The 17,314-nt window shown below is 35.7% G+C and overlaps 1 protein-coding gene across 4 annotated transcripts in view; it reads left to right on the plus strand.

Annotated features, from left to right (window-relative positions):
* Positions 1 to 17,314, plus strand: part of Tsp (Thrombospondin) — a 139,839-nt gene that overhangs the window by 88,109 nt on the left and 34,416 nt on the right. For all 4 annotated transcript variants that reach the window (XM_076190596.1, XM_076190599.1, XM_076190598.1 and 1 more), the window contains 2 exons: positions 3,351 to 3,408; positions 15,958 to 16,119. In XM_076190596.1, the coding sequence (XP_076046711.1) occupies positions 3,351 to 3,408; positions 15,958 to 16,119 (220 nt within the window). The remainder of the gene's footprint in view (positions 1 to 3,350; positions 3,409 to 15,957; positions 16,120 to 17,314) is intronic.

Genomic DNA, 17,314 nt, shown 5'->3' on the forward strand with positions numbered 1-17,314 from the left:
CATTGTTCTTATTGCCTTTTCTAAATATACTGAAAATTTCATAACTCTCTATTTATTATAACCCGAGATATTAATCTTAAAACATGTGATAAGAAGTTGTACGGTTTTATCTGTTAGACCCTGTAGGGGCTAGATATTCCCAACTACAACCAAAGCCTATGCCACCATTCCATCTTCGCGGGGATCTTGGAGGTAATAAAAAGTATTTGGATGAAATGAAGAGCAGAGCAGTTACCTGCACAATTAATTAAATTGAGGATGAATTGCACAATCTCAGGAGCCTAGTTTAGCCCTCCTCAGTGAGTGGTGGCAGCAAGAGGAACTCCAGATGTCTGTCTACTGAGGAGAGTTGCAGGAGTCATCACTTTTTTTTTTTTTTTTTTTTTTTTTTTTGTGGGTTGGGGAGTGGGGGTGCTTAACATTCGAAGCCTCTGTCAATCCAGGTGTAACCCATAAGTCATTGGAAAGAGAATGACCATTCCAAAATATTGGAGGACACCAGGTATACATTAAATGAAATACTGAAAGGAGGAAACTTAGTAATTATGGGTGACTTTAATTCTAAAGAAATATGTTGGGAGGAGATGACAGTGAATTGTGGAGATGACCTTAGGGGAAACATATTTCTGGACATGACCATTGAATACATAATGACTCAATGGGTAAAAGAATATCAGATATAGAAATAATGAAGAACCATCAAGACTAGACTTAATATTTACATCAGAGCCTGAAATTGTGGATAAAATGGAATACAAGACACCAATTGGGAAGTGTTCACATACTACTTGAGCTCAAGCTAAAGGAGGAGATATACCAGGAAAGAAATGAGAAACACATAAAAGACTGATGTATAACAAAACAGATTTTGGTAAACTCAGAAAATTCTTTCAAAAAATGAATTGGGAAAGACTAATAAAGAAACGCAAGTGGTAGAGAAATGGATGATATTAAAAGAAATCTGTAATAAAGGAGTGGATAAATATGTACAAAAAAAACAGAAAAAGGTAAATGTTAAATGCTGGTACAACCACAAAATGTAGAGAGGCAAAAGATAGAAGAGACAAAGCTTGGAAAAGATGGAAAAAAATGGGCAAGTGGCAAACATACAGTATATCAAACAAAGAAATGAATATGTAAAAATACACAAGGAGAAAAAAGAAACTATGAAAAAGACATAATAGATAAATGTAAGGATCAACCTAAATTATTCTACAGATATGGAAAATTAAAAAATAAATAGGAAATAGTGAAACTACATCAAGGAAATACAGAATATATAGAAGATATAGAAATGGCTGAAATTATGAACAAACATTCCAAATATGCATTCACAAAAGAAAATACACAAAATTGGGATAGAAATAAGGAGAGAAAGATCCCCCCCCCCCAATGAAAGAAATAATTGTGACACAGAAATAAGGGACCAGACATTGAACCTTGATTTCAGAAAATCACACGGCCCAGACAGAATTGCAAACTGGATACTAAAAGAATGTATTGATGAACTAACGGACAAAATATATAAGATAATAGATTGCTCACTCAAAGAAGGAAAAGTACCACAAGACTGGAAAAAAGAAAAAATGCCAATATTGTGCCAATATATAAAGGGGGAAACATTGATGGTTACACCAGTGTTTATCATGCATTTACATTCTTGGTGTAATGATATCCATTAGAAATAAGAGATAGTTTCATTCGGTTTATCGGGATTTCAGTCTTAAGAAAATAGTGAACTACTTGCATTATTTTGTCTGTTGAAAGTACTGCCTGTCTTATAAAACAATATATTTGTTGTAATACCTCAGAGTGTTATTCAACCCTATGAGGCCCAGAGATCCCTCTAGATTGAATAGAATTGTGTCATTAGTCATTAGATCCACAGTAATCAAAATTATTAATTTAATGTTAGACATTTGCTAACCTGACCCACACATAATTTGTCTTTGTTAGAGGAATGGTGCTACTTTTGCACTACAGCTGTTCCTCCTTTATGCTGTTCCCTTGGAACTGTCCTTTACCACCTTTGTGGCTGTATCTCTTCCTATCCCCAGTGGTGGGTGAGTGTGAAGAATTCTGCCACTGTGTTTTCCATGCGTGTTGTAAAACGGGCAAAGTGTGTAGGAGTGATGGAACTAAGGATTCTGTTTTCTGTATGTTCATTTTGCAAAAATTCAATGCATAAGGGTTGAGACTCCAATCAAAATCCTAATAATTGGATCAATAGATGTGCATGGTAGTAGTACAGATGAGAATAAAAAGGAAGAGATTGGCCATATGTTTGTGAGAAGGAAGATGGACATGTTAGTTTTAATGAAACTAAGTTGAAGGGAAGTTGTAATTTTGAAATTGGGATTGTGGTGGGGAAAGTGTCGGGGTGATGATTGGGCAATGGAGGAATGGATTAGGTCTACTGATAAGTAATGAGATAGGAATGTACATAGCAGACTGGAGGGAATTGTCTTCAAAACTGGGATGGGAGATTGGAGTTTTTGTGAATGCATACAGTTCTAGTGGTGAGAAAAGTGATGATGAGAGGGAGGCTTTTTGGATCAGTTTAGATAAGTGTTTAGAGGGTTTGAAAGGAATGTAAATTTAGCTATGAGATGAAGTTTTTTAGAAGCATGATGGGGATTATGAGGGTGGATAGAATGAGAAATGGGGAGGTCAGGAGAAGAATAAGGGTGAAAGAGAGCTGACAGATGGGGCTGAAGAAAAAACACTGTGACAGTTTGAGTACATGAAAAGAATGAGTGAAGAAAGATAAAAATAGTGTGGAAGGCAGAAGTGGATGAAATGAACTTGAGGGGAGGATTGAGAATGAAGTAGATTGATGGAGTGTTTTATGGGCTTTGGGTAAAGGGGGAATATCTTAAGGAAGAAGGCAAGAGACAGGTATGAGTTTAGAATAGTTGTGAATGGATGATAATTTGAAATTAAGCTATTTCTGTATTTATGCATGAGGGGGCAAGGAGGGAGGGTCTGCATGTAAATAAAGTGATGGGGATAAATCACCTTAGGCTGTTGTACCCTGCTGTGAATGTGCTATACCTAACTACATTGTTTATGACAATATGCATTTGACAGGGATGGCCCTTGATCCATAAGGAGCTAAAATAAAAGGGAAACAATTGGGTGGGGGATGGCTGTATGCCTTGGCAAGCTACAGCCCTTACGAGAGACAAGAAGCATTTTGGCATATGGATGGATATATGTTAACAGTTTATTCTTTACCCATCCATTCCTGACTTAATTACACTCACTCACTTCTGAATCATTAATAATTTAATGTTTTATATATAAGATATAAAATCCTACATTGTGCATATTTGTCTCTTCCATTGCAGCGTGAGGAAACAGCCTTACTGCGAGACGCCCTCATCAACTGCGAGGCATGCAAACCTGGTAGGACCCACTACTAGCTTTGTGAAGTTACATGACACCATACTTTCGTGTCACGTACCTGTCATCCTCATTCCTTCTCCCTCCTATGCTATGTCATATCAGTTCACAATAGTTAAAGTGTGCAGTTTAGAAATATCATACTTATAATGTGATGTCAATAAGAATTGCTTGTTATGTCTCTTAGTATTTTATTGCTGAGTTGTACAGGAAGCTTTAGTCACAATTTCTCGTGGTTCTGAGACACTCAGTCACGTGATTATTTGGCCATATTACCATGCCCATTCTATGTATCAAATATTAGTCATATGTCAAATAAAAGGGGATTTTACGTCTTTTGAGGTGTGCCTTGTCGCAGTGTGGTGGGAACTGTTCTGTTTGGATCATTGTTGGCCAGACCCTGGAGGACAATAGTTGATAAAAGTGTCTACCCACACAGTCTCCACAACTTTCTTACACTTCTTAAAGAAAAAAAAATCTCCCCCACCTACTCCACACCTCCTATCAGTTCCCTTATTGGGGGGATCATATGCCTTGGGACAACATGTTTAGGGGGACTGCAATTCTAACCTGGACATGCTGCCCACAAGGCTGACAAAATAATTATAATGAAAACAAAAAGGTCAGAGAAGCCCTGACTATTTTACTGTAATATATTAATTTTGCATTAGAATCAACAGAATATGAAATATTTTTCCCTCATCCTTTCTGCAAAAGGAACATTAAATACAATTTTCATTTTTCTTTTTTTTAGCAAGCCAATAGCTATAATAGGCAGTAAGAGATGGTGGATATGATAACTTTTTCACATATTTTTGCTATAGTACTTGTAAGGGAGACTGGTCTATAGTTGGTTGGGTTTTCTTTGTCTCCTTTGTACATTGGTACAATATTTGCATTTTTCCAATCTTGTGGTACTTTTCCTTCTTTGAGTGAGAAATCAATTAGCTTGTGTATTTTGTCCGTAAGTTCATCTATGTATTCTTTCAATATCCAGTTTGCAATTGCATCCGGCTCGTGTGACTTTCTAACATCAAGGTTTTTTATTTGCCCTCTTATTTCTTTCTGTGTGACTGTTATTTCTTTCATTGCAGAGGATCTTTCTCTTTCTCCTTTCTATCTATCTCTTTTGTCTTTTAACTCCCTACAACTTTTGTTGTACCACCACTTTATGTATTCTTTTTCTTGCTTTTGTCTTTGGACATACTTTTCCACTCCTTTTCTTTATAAATTTTTGTCAACATGTTCCATTTCTCTTCCACTGTTGTTTCCTCTTTGTATATTTTTTCCCAGTTTTCTTTTTGAAATAATTCTCTTATTTTATTTAAAAAAAAAAAAAAAAATCATACATCATTCTTCCTTTTCTATATTGTTCATTTCTTTTCATGTATTTTTCCTCATTTAGTTCCAATTCAATCAATATGTCACTTTTACTTATTGGTGTCTTATATTCAATCTTTTCCACTATTTCAGGTTCTGATGTGATTATTAGGTCTAGTCTCGATGGTTCTTCATTTCTATACCTAGTGTTCTCTTGAATCCATTGTGTCATTGTATGGCCAATAATCATCTCAAGTAGAACATTTCCCCATGAGTCGTCTCCACCCTTTACTGTCATCTCTTCCCAGCAGACTTCTTTGCAATTAAAGTTGCCCATCGTAACTATTCTTCCTCCATCTTCCATTATCTTATTTAATGTTATCCTTATGTCTTCTAACATACTTTTGTGTTCACTCTCTTCCCACGAGGCTGTTTTCGGAGGCACATGATTTATTACAAACTTTCTGCTCTTCTTATCTCTGTCTTCCACTTCAATCATAATCATCTCTACTGTATTCTTTCCATATGCTACACTCCTCACGTTTATATCTTTCTTAGTCAGGAACATAACTCCACCTCCTTGTTTTGTCTCTCTGTTTCTAATCCAATAATTATATGCATCATGTCCTACACTGTTGGGTGGTAGTGGACCTTTTAATTTTGTCTACTATTCCCATTATGTCCGGTTCTTTTTCCTTCAGATAATCATTCAGTTCATTCAATCCTGTTATTAATCCATCTATATTTGTGTAAGACACTCTTAATTTTCTGCTACTTCCATTGTATTTTCTGTTTCCCTTTTGTTTTTCTCTGGTATGGCCCATTTCCTCACTTTTATATTCACTACTCTCCAATAGAATTCTTCTTTTTCTGACTCTGTTCTGTTCTCGTTTTTTTTTTCCCTTAGCTTCTTGTCTTTTCATTTTTTCCTCCTCTCTTTCCTCTTTATTAATTTCTCTTTTTATCCATACATTTTTATATTGTTCACTGTTTGCTAGTTTCCCTGTTTTTCTAAGATATTCTCTGCTGTTGTTTATGATCTGAATTTAACCTTAATTGGTCTGGTCTTATCTGTATTGTATTTCCCAAGTCTATACATTTCTTCAATTTGTTTCCTGATTTCAGGTTCATCTCCCTGAACTAATTCTAGTAAACTGTTTACTTTTTCTTTTTCCTCTTTTATTTTTGTGGTTCTATTTAGATTATACTTCTCTTCCATTCCTAATATAATTATACATTTCTTCTTGTCTGCTAAGTATCTTACTATATTCTCCTTCTGTCTCATCACTTTAATAACTGTGTCTTCAGTTTGTTCTTTCATCTGTTGTTCTACTATATCATTAAATGCAATTTTGTTGCTCTCTTGGATTTTTTTCCCAACCCTGTGTTTCTTTTGCTATGGACTCTTTATTCTCTTTATTATTATTCTTTAATTCCTCATTCTCATCTTTTACTTCTTTTTAATGTCTTTTTAATACTTCAATTTCTTTAGTTTGTTTTTGGTTCACCTTCTCTGATTCTTCCAATTTTTCAACTCTCTGTGTGATCTTCATGAGTTCACCGAACCTATCCTCCCACTGTTCGACAATTTTCTCAAGTTTTTCTTCTAGGCTTGCTAATCAGGGAGAGTTGCCCCCCCCCCACATTAAATCCTTGGAAATTGGTATCTTCACATTCCATTGTGCTGCTCTTATCTATATTTCTAATCTTTACATTTTTGTTACTCCCTTCATCATCACTAAATTGATCTGGCCTGTGTTTGTTTATATGGTGTCTGCCTGCCTGGACCAAGTCCTCTTCTTCTTCATTTCCTCCCATTTCCCTCAGTAATCCCTCTTCTCCTTTTTCATCACCTTCCCACTACACCACAAGCTTTCCCCTTCCCTGTAAATACAAAAAGGTACTTCCTTGACGTTGAGATCCACGAATATTTCACTTTTTCTTCGGAGCTCCAATCTTCGCCATCAATCCGACGAATGTGTGTGTGTGTGTGTGTGTATATATATATACACACACATACAGTATATATTTACGAGGCCTGTGAGGAAAGTATCCAGAGATTATGAATATTTGCAGAACTGGTAGTGCAGTCCTAGCAAAACATGGCAGACACTGACAGAAAACCCTACCACGCATGCATGAGCGGCCATAGTCCCATGTGTCAACTCAGTTACCAGCCAGACACAGTTGAGTGAAGGTGTGAACTGTTTGACCATCACATTGACCTCACCCACAATCATGTCCTAGCACCCTGGGCTTTTGTGTCCAAGTCATACTATAGACCCATGACTCATCTTCGGTTATTACTCGTTTCAGGAAATTTGAGTCATTTGTAGCAACTTGAAGCATGTCCTGTGAAGTTTTAGCACAAAATTCCTTCTGCTCGTGGGTCAGGAGATGCGGGACAAATTTTCCCGCCTCGCGTGTCATGCCAAGGTCTTCTGTCAAAATCTCTGAAACACTTGTCTGCGGGCTACCAAGTTCATCTTCTAATTCTCGGACAGTCATTCACCGATTTTTATTGATTGCAGTCTTTGCATTTTCAAAATTTTCAGTTGTTCTGCTTGTTGAAGGCCTACAAAAACGTGGATCACTTTTAGTAGATTCTCAGTCTTTGAAGCGTTTGTACCACATCTTTATCTATGCTTCACTCATTGAATCATTCTGGTATGCCTTCTTAATCATTTGAATAGTTTTTGCTGATGAATATTCAAATTTGCAACAAAACTTGACACAGATTTGCTGATCTTGCCAGTCATTATCGATGTGATGGTCAAACAGTACACACCTTCACTCAACTGTGTCTGGCCAGTAACTGGGTTATCACATGGGACTGGCTGCTCATACATGCACAGTAGGGTCTTTTGTCAGTGTCTGCCAACTTTTGTTAGGATTGCACTACCAATTCTGCAAATATTCATAATGGCTAGATACTTTCCGGATATACCTTGTGTGTGTGTGTGTGTATATATATATATATATATATATATATATATATATATATATATATATATATATATATATATATATATATATATATACATACATATATATACATATATCTATATATACATATCTATATGTATACATTTATAGGTGGAAGGAGGAAGAGAAAGACACGGGTCTAGGGCCGAGTTTATTCCTGACCGGTTTCGCTAACAGCTTCTTCAGGAATAAACTCGGCCCTAGACCCGTGTCTTTCTCTTCCTCCTTCCTCAAACCTGTCACAATGTCTCAACTATATATGTGTTTGTATTTACCTTGTTGTCTAAAATAATTCTTATTTTAGACAAAGATATGGTTGCAGTATGGGTTCTAACCTTTAACCTGTGTTAGCTTTATTACCCGAGATTAAGCCACCTGACATGTTTTGATATCTACCTAGTTGTACCTAGTTGTAATATATGGGAGGGGAGCTATGCTCGTGGTGACCCGTCTATGTATCTCTCCGCATCAAGTTTTATCTTAAATCTTGTAGTGTTTGCACATACTGTTTTGTTGTCTAATTTGTTCCATGTATTTATCGCTCTGTATGGGAAACTGTTCCTTTTCAAGTTTTTTCTATAACTATCTTTTTTCAGGGTTTTTTCCGTGTCCTCTCGTTTTACTGTTGTCCCATACTAACAGGTCTTTCCTGTCTAAAACTTCCATTCCTTTCATTATTCTGTAGATAGCAAATCTCCTCTTTCTCTTCTTTGTTCCAGAGTTGGTAGGTTCAGTTTGGATAGTCTTTGCTCATATGTTAGTTCGGCAAGAGTCAGTGCTAGTTTGGTTGTCGCTCTTTGTAATTTTCACACTATGGGATGAAAGGTGGGACTCTTTTGATGAATTATTTGTGAAATTAAATAATTCAGCTAGGAGTATTAATTTTAAAGTGGAATGGGAAGAAGGAGGTAGGATCCCATTTCTGGACATTTTGGTTATAAGAGACCCAGACCAATTGTTCTTTTCTGTGTATAGAAAGCCTACTCATACAGGAAATTACCTACATTTTTTTAGCCACCATCCAGATAACATCAAATAAAGTATTGCATCAGGCCTATATCTAAAAGCCCTAAGGATTTGTAGTCCACATTTTTTGGAAAATGAATTTGAATTGATTTGCAAACAACTCTCAAATGTAGGTTATCCAAAATGGTATTTGAAGAAAACCCTACACAAAGCTAAATGTAATTATTATAAACCAATTAACTCTATTGAGAAATTTAAATGGAGTAACAGTAACATTATATTACCATATAATGAATCCATTAAATCGGTCTCAAAACTACCACCTAACAATCAAATTAAAATTATTTACAATTATCCAAATAGTATTATCAGAAAGGTAGTAAATGTACATTGGAGGAATAATGTGGACCACAACTCTGGGGTATATAAATTGCCTTGCAAAGACTGTGATGACGTCTATTGGGGCCAAACTGGTAGGGATTTGTCCACAAGAATAAAGGAACACAAAAACTCCATTAAATATGGACAAGTCAACTCTGCCATGCTCCTTCATGCCAGCCAAGAAGACCACAGAATGGATTGGGATAATTCCGCTATTATGTTCAAATCCATTGTAGCTTTGGTAGGAAAATTGTGGAATCTTCCTTAATTAAGAATTTTCCTAACTTCAATACCTCAAAAGGTCAGTAGCCCCTAGATTGCATTACAAGAATAGTAGTCAATAAATTAATGTGAAGAGCGGTCGGACAAAATACCACAAACTGTCCATCCTTGACCCAACCACATCAAGGGCATGTTACCTGAGTCTCCCCCCACTTATCCCCATCCCCTTTCCTGTACTCCTCACTACCTCATTTATACCTGTACTCTATCTTCTTGTAATCATTCTGCTTAAGAGGACTACAGATAGTAGTCGAAATATACAGTTTTCCTGTACCTCTGATATTATTTCTCCAATAGTGGATTTAGAGTGTACATAGGAAGACACACAAAACAATACAAGAAAAATAAATACTGCATACAATTACAAGAAACATGCATAAGAACTGGCACCAGTTTACCAAGATACCAAAGATAGTAATTAGATATGGTGAGATACAGAGACAGGACACCATGAGTGTAGCTCCCCTTCCCGTCAGATAAAACTAGGTAAATACACACACACACATGTGTATATATATATATATATATATATATATATATATATATATATATATATATACATGTATATACACACATTATTCGTTCATCGTAGTGACAACACGCATAATTTTGGGGCTCCTGAAAAACACGTCTGTTACAAAAAAGTCACAACAGTGCTTCATTACAGAATACCTAGAATGTGATATATGGGAGGTGGAGTGCTTGTGATAACCAAAATGGTCAATCATAACATGAAAAATGTGAAATCAAAGTAAAATGGAGGAAATTGTGGACAGATTGGAAGATACCCAAGATGGCCATCTGTTACGGTCAAACATAAACAGATTCACAGAGTTGGTTACCATAACAAGAGTGAGGCAGAATATAAATCCAGACTTTAGATCACCAAGAGGGACTAAAAAGTTCATGTTTGACTAAGGAAATGAAAGCAAAATCTCAGGATTCACTGGGCACAAAAGAAGACTAGTAGAATTATTAACATAGAGAGGGATTTGAGAAATATGAACGATGCATGGAAACATGAAACAAGCGATCTAAGGAAGACTAATAAAGACTTAAACAATGAAGTGGCAGACTTAAAGAAAGTGAACAATGAAATTAAAGAAGAAATTAGTGTACTAAAAAAGAACTGGCCAAGCTAAAAGGTGAAAACAAAAAGTTGAAAAATAATAAAAACACAAGTAATGAGACCATAAGGAAAGAGATAGAGGAAAAAATCAAAGCAATGACCATGGAAGTGGGAAAAAGCATAGGAAAAAATTAATTACAGAAACTTAATGATTGGAAAAAAGACAAGAAGAAAAGGTAATTTTCAAAGAAATAGTTCAACAGGTGCAGCAAAAGGCAGAAGATGCAGTTTTCAAGGTTAAAAAAAAATGAAAACCTAGTAAGAGATGCAGTAGACAAAAAAATATAGTAATTTATGGTATAAAGGAAAAACATAACTGCAATTGGTTCTTAAGGGAAAAGGAGGACAAAGAATTGGCTAAAAATGTTCTAAAAGTAGTACAGGATAATGAGTAAGATATAGACAAGGAAATAGAGGAAGTGCATAGAATGGGCAAGTATGCAGAAGTAGAAGGAAAAAGCCAACCACTAAAGATTAAATTAAGGTCATGAATGGGAGTGGAAGAAATGTTAACAAGAACAGTAAAATTGGCAAGAAGTGAACATTATAAAAATATATGGATAAAAAGAGACATAATTGATGAGGAAAGAACTAGGATGTTAAGAAATGAAGCTAAAGAAAAAAATGAGAAGAGAATGGAGACCAAGAAAATGCAGTTCTACTGGAGGGTGCTAGATATAAGATTGAAAATTTTTTATACTCGAGAAAAAATAAAATAAAAAGTTCAGAGAAGGACATGGAGGATGTAGAAAATTAAAATTAGCGTATACTAATATAAATGGATTGATCTCAAGATTGAACAAACTTAACGATTACTTATCAGAAGCTAAACAAGATGTAATGGGAATTGTGGAGACAAAATTAAAAGGTCCACTAGTACCAAACAGTATTAGACATGGATTATATAATCACTGACTTAGAAATAGGGAAGAAAAACAAGACAGAAGAGTCATGTTTCTTGTTAAGAAAAACATGTGACAAAAGTTACATATGAAGCAAACAGGGTAGAGATGATCACAATAAGAGTTGAAGATAATGATATGAAAAACAGAAAATTTGCTCTGATTTATGTCCCACACAAAAACAGGGTCTTGGAGAAGATTATTACAAAATGTTAGATGATACGAAATCCTCATTAAACGAGATGCTGATGGATGGAAGTAATGCAATATTCATGGGTGATTTTAATTGCAAAGAGATATGTTGGCAAGAGATGACAGTGAAAGGTGGAGAGAATCAATGGGGAAATGTATTACACGACATGACTATGAAACATACAATGACACAATGGGTAAAGGCGAACACTAGATTTAGAAATAATGAAGAACCACTGCGTAGCTCCCCTTCCTGCAAAATACAACTAGGTAAACTAGGTAAATAGGTAGAACCACGACTTTAGTCTTAAAAGACATTTACTATTTTTGTTGACAAATCTAAACATTCCCTGGGTAAGGCCAAGCATGGTTTTCTTGAAAGCTTACAATGGATACAGGAGATACCACCGCTCACGCCAGGTCCATCCTGACCACTGGATGCGATCATTTTGGCACGATTACAGTAAGTAACAGTCACTGTCGTCTAATAGAGCAAGCGGCAGATTGTCATGTGGTACTTTTTATGAACCTATCCAGTAGCCAAAGAGAGCTTAAAAAATTGTTACATTTTTGCAGACAATAAATAAGATTATTTTTTCTTTATGATTATTTCCTTCAATCTAGTTCCCTTTAGAAACCCATTAGATCTTGTTCAGTTTCATTTTGCTCTCTTTTATGTAGATATAATACAATTGTTCATTTGTATAAAGGAATACATAGAATGAATCAATGAGGTCAAATAATATATGCTCTACAGGACGAGAATTGGCTGGGAGAAATAACACCATAAGGAAATCCATATACTATTCTTCTTTTGTACAGACAGTGGAAATGGTGACAATGTTTTTTTTTTTTTTTTGTTTTTTTTTCAATATACATAAGCTATATGGATAGTACTTATAGCTGTTCTCATGAAAACTAAGAAATTTTATACATAATCTTTTTGCAGAATATAAAAAAGAAATCACTCAAACTCTTTTGACAAAGCAGAGGCTAGTTTGTTTTCTTGCTTCTTTCCACTACATTTCTCATATTTACAGATCAAAGGTGCACAGAACAGTCTCCTTTTATTTAATTGCAACTGCACAAGAACTTAACAAATTAATCAAATCAACAGTAGGTTGAGTCAATGTAGGAATCAAGTAGATACATAGGAAATACATGGATTAGATAAATAGGGAATAGATATGCGAGTCAATAAATTATTGGGTAACTCAGTGGCTAAGAGGACTAATCAATGCATGATGGTAGTAAAGACAAGTTAGGATACAGAAAAGAGATATAGCATATATATATTAATAGTATGTATGGGCAGGAGATTTTCTCTTATGCATACCTCATTGAAAGTGATGGCTAGTTGTGCGTTTCTTAGGATATTCTTTGGGGTTAGGGAAGAATGCTCCGAAGAATGGAGTGATGATATTACATTTAATATGTTTGTGTTCATCCTTGCTTTTCATGGGGGGGAGGTTACCAGATGACTGGGAGAGGTTACCAGGTAGCTCAGGCAGTGGCGGGTTGTCATATGTTTGAGAGAGCCTCCAATTTCAGTTTGTGATGAAATGTATGTCATATGCTTGGTTTTGTGGTGTTTTATCCCCTACTTGGGTTTATGGTGTTTTGTCCCACACCTTTTTCTGACAATCTGTCATAAGCTTGGGTTAGTGGCAGTTATTCGCATGCTTGGGAATGGCTTAAAGTCCTCTGCTTGTATGTTTAAGTTTGGGCTTAACCCTTTGATATATTAATGCCTCTAAGATTAGGAGGTGATTGTTTGTGAATATATCAAAGAGTTGAGCCCAAGTTTAAACATACAACCAGAGGACCTTAAGGCACTCCCAAGCATGCAAATAAATGCCACTAATACAAGCATGGAACAGTCCACCACAAACCAAAGTATGGGACAAAACACCATAAATCCAAGTACAGGTAAACGTCGACTTACGATGGCCGCGACTTACGATTGTTCGACTTTACGATGACGACGACGACGACATGATAATTTAACCCCTTCCATACGGTGCCGCACACGTAGGCGTCATGAGGAGCAAGTGGATTCGCGACGCTGCCATATCGGCGTCTTGATTATATTTATTGTAGTCGCCCCTGTGTTTTTACATTCTCTCAAATGTGGCCTGAATCCCATTCTCTGTGGTTTTCAAAATTCGCGGGTGAAAGAGAGAACGATCGATATAAGCGGTGACTATATTTTATGATGCGAGTATTATTACGTCACGTCGTACGGCTGGCATTGGCTGCTGCTCGCGAGATTTAAGTTCCGTACTGAAAATACATATTATAGTGTTTGAATATGGTAAAAAGGATAAAAACAATTAAATAAACTACTGTACATGTTTAATAGGCTATATTCAGTATCTCTGGTGTTTAATATACAAGTAAGCTAGGTACAGTGACCACGGAACAGAGTGATACACAAATTGGGGATCGACTTACGATGAAATCGTCTTACGATGGCTCTATCGAAACCTAATGCCATCGTAAGTCGACGTTTACCTGTATGGGACAAAATGCCACAAAACCAAGCATGAAACATTTCATCACAACCCAAAGCCAGAGGCCCCAAGTATGTGGCAACCCACTACTGCCTGAACACCCAATAACCTCTCCCAGTTACCCAATAACCTCTCCCAGTTAGACTGTAACCTCCCCTAGTGAAGAGCAAGTATGAACACAAACATATAAAATGTAATACTGTTCTGTAGGAGATAGGCCAAATGCAGAGTATGGGATCCAATATATTTGACGTTTCGCCCTGCTGGGCGAAACGTCAAATATATTGGATCCCATACTCTGCATTTGGCCTCTCTCCTACAGTGCTGTTGCAGTCGTTGCTGCTTTTAGTAATACCATTCTATTCTTTGGAACATTCTTCTTTAACCACAAAGAATATCCCAAGCTACTGAAGAAAGATATTGTACCTGAAATCATGATCAAGCTATAATGACTACCTATAGTGATGTTATAAACCTCCTTTCAAAGAAGAATAAGTCCATAGTAAGACATATGGAAAATACCCTTAAGAAAATAATAAGCACACAACTAGCCATCACTTTCAATGAGGTATATATATATATATATATATATATATATATATATATATACATACAGAAAAACCACCAAGGAAAATATATATATATATATATATATATATATATATATATATATATATATATATACATACAGAAAAACCACCAAGGAAAATAATAAATTGGTGATGAGCACTTTCATCTATTTAGACATCCTCAGGGTACATGATGACGAAAGCGCTCAATCATCAATTTATTATTATTCCATTGTGATTTTTCTGCATATTTCGAATCAGGAGTTCGTGAGATTTCTCATGCATATGTATACATAAAATTATTTATATATATATACATATATATATATATATAATATATATACCGTATATATATATATATACATATATATATATATATATATATATATATATATATATATATATATATATATATATATATATACCCAAAAATAAATGGTAGTCTATAATTATGGAGTAAGGATGAAAATTTTAGTTTCAAGAAACCAGCAGAAATGTCTAACTAGAATAAGGGGATATAGGACCTATCATATAGGGTATATTGCATTTTAATATATTATATCAGGTTATCTAATATTATCTCTGGACAGAACATCTTTTAGAATTACATGTGTTGCCTAATGGGATGATAGTAGGGTCTTCAAGACATAAAATTTAGGGACTGGCTACCCATTATTTGGATAGGTAAATTCCAGATCAGTCTTACAAGGTATAAGAAATAAAATTGTATAGACATACCAGTTCTAGCATCATACTGAAACATTTTGTGCTGGTCTTTATCATCCCAGCTAATAAAATTACTACATATGTTTCTTTCCCAGAGTAACTAATTATATTTTTCAAGATGTTATGGTGTTCAATCTCAGGATGAATGTGGAATTATGACTTTACAGTATCAGAATCTATGAAGTTTTACTTTAAGAAGTATATAGGCATTTAGTGGAATCTAAGTACACAATGTACAGCTTATGTAGTAACAAAACCATGTAGAGCAATTTTGTAGAACACATTTAGCTCCCACCACCATCAATAGGATATAGCTCCAAGATGTTTCAGTCCAAAATTAACTACAATCAAACAAGGAAATATTACTTTTATGGTGGATGTAATGTTTTGGGACAGATATGTATGCAAAAACACAGAATTAGAACCCTAATACCTGATTGTGTCATAGAAAGTGTGTTGTATATATATAGTGTCATGATGATGATAGTAATCCATAGTGCATGAAAGGGGAAAGAATGGCAAGAGCCCATGCATGTACAGTCATGTGTGGCATGAGAAGTCGAATACTAAACCCGCCCCACATACAGGAACCCCCAAGGACCCATGCCAACCCAACCCGTGCTTCCCTGGAGTGCCCTGCACCAGGGGACCCCAAGGACCCCGTTGTGGCTCCTGCCCCCGAGGTTACATCGGTGACGGCTTCGACTGCACCCCAGGAGTCACGTGCAGTGAACGGCCATGTGCCCCACGTGAGTATTCCAGAATCATATAATTTTCATCACCACATAATCTATCACCAATGTCACCTTAATGCTCCAACTTTATGATGTTATTCTAAAGAACCATATATATTTTAATCCAGAAACAAACATAGGTATCCACACCTCTAAAGATACAACTAAGATCACAAAGGGTAGTAGACATACTAACAAAATCAGGTAAGTTAACAAAGAGTGAACATTACAACAATATATGGATGAAAAGAGAAATGTTGAGGAAAGAGAGAGAAGACACTAAGAAATGAAGCTAAAGAAAAAAAAAATGCAAAGAGAACAGAGACCGAAAGCAAGGAGTTCTATTAGAGAGTCTTAGAAATGAGGCTGAGAAAATGGTACACCAAGGTAAGTGAAACAAAAGGAACAGAAAATGAGATGGAGAACAAAAATTAAAAGTGGTCTATACTAATATAGACAGATTAATCTCTGGATTGAGTGAACTGTGAACTAAATGATTACCTGTCAGAAGAAAAACTAGATGTAATGGGAATTGTGGAGATGAAATTAATGGGTCCATTACCACCAAACAGTGTTGGACATGGGTTATATAATTATTGGATGAAAAACAGATATGAGAAAACAGGTGGAAAAATCATGTTTTTGGCCATGACAAACTTAAATGTGACGAAGGGTAAAAATAATGTGGAAATGATCATTGTAAAAGTTGAAGACAGTGACATGAAAAGTAGGAAGTTTGTGGTGATTTATGGGCCCCCAAAAACGGGCTCTTGAAAAGAGGACAAGCATTCAAAAATGTTAGAAGATACAAGGCATTTATTAAACGAGATGCTGTACTTAAGAGAGATTTTAACTGCAAGGAAATCTGTTGGGAAGAGATGACAGTGAAAGGTGGAGAGGACCTATGGGAAAATGTATTACTTGAAATGACTATAATCACGAATATGTTTATCCCTCCAGCTCATCAGTGGCTCCACTGATCTATGTGCATAAGAAATTGATTTGATATCTAATGGCATCATACATCATTTGCGAGCTTGTATATTTATATGTGATTAGGGTTTTGCTCATTTTTCATCTAAGGTGCCATGATTTTATCTACCGGGTACTAGTGTTTTGTCAGTTGAGGTTTAGTCCATTGGTATTTTGACTGGGATTTATTCCATGTGGTCAAACTCTGTCAATCAAAAATACTTGGAAATGTCTGGGA

The sequence above is a fragment of the Oratosquilla oratoria genome, chromosome 9 (assembly GCF_046742065.1).
Source record: "Oratosquilla oratoria isolate Oo_2021 chromosome 9, ASM4674206v1, whole genome shotgun sequence".
Lineage (NCBI taxonomy): Eukaryota > Metazoa > Arthropoda > Malacostraca > Stomatopoda > Squillidae > Oratosquilla > Oratosquilla oratoria.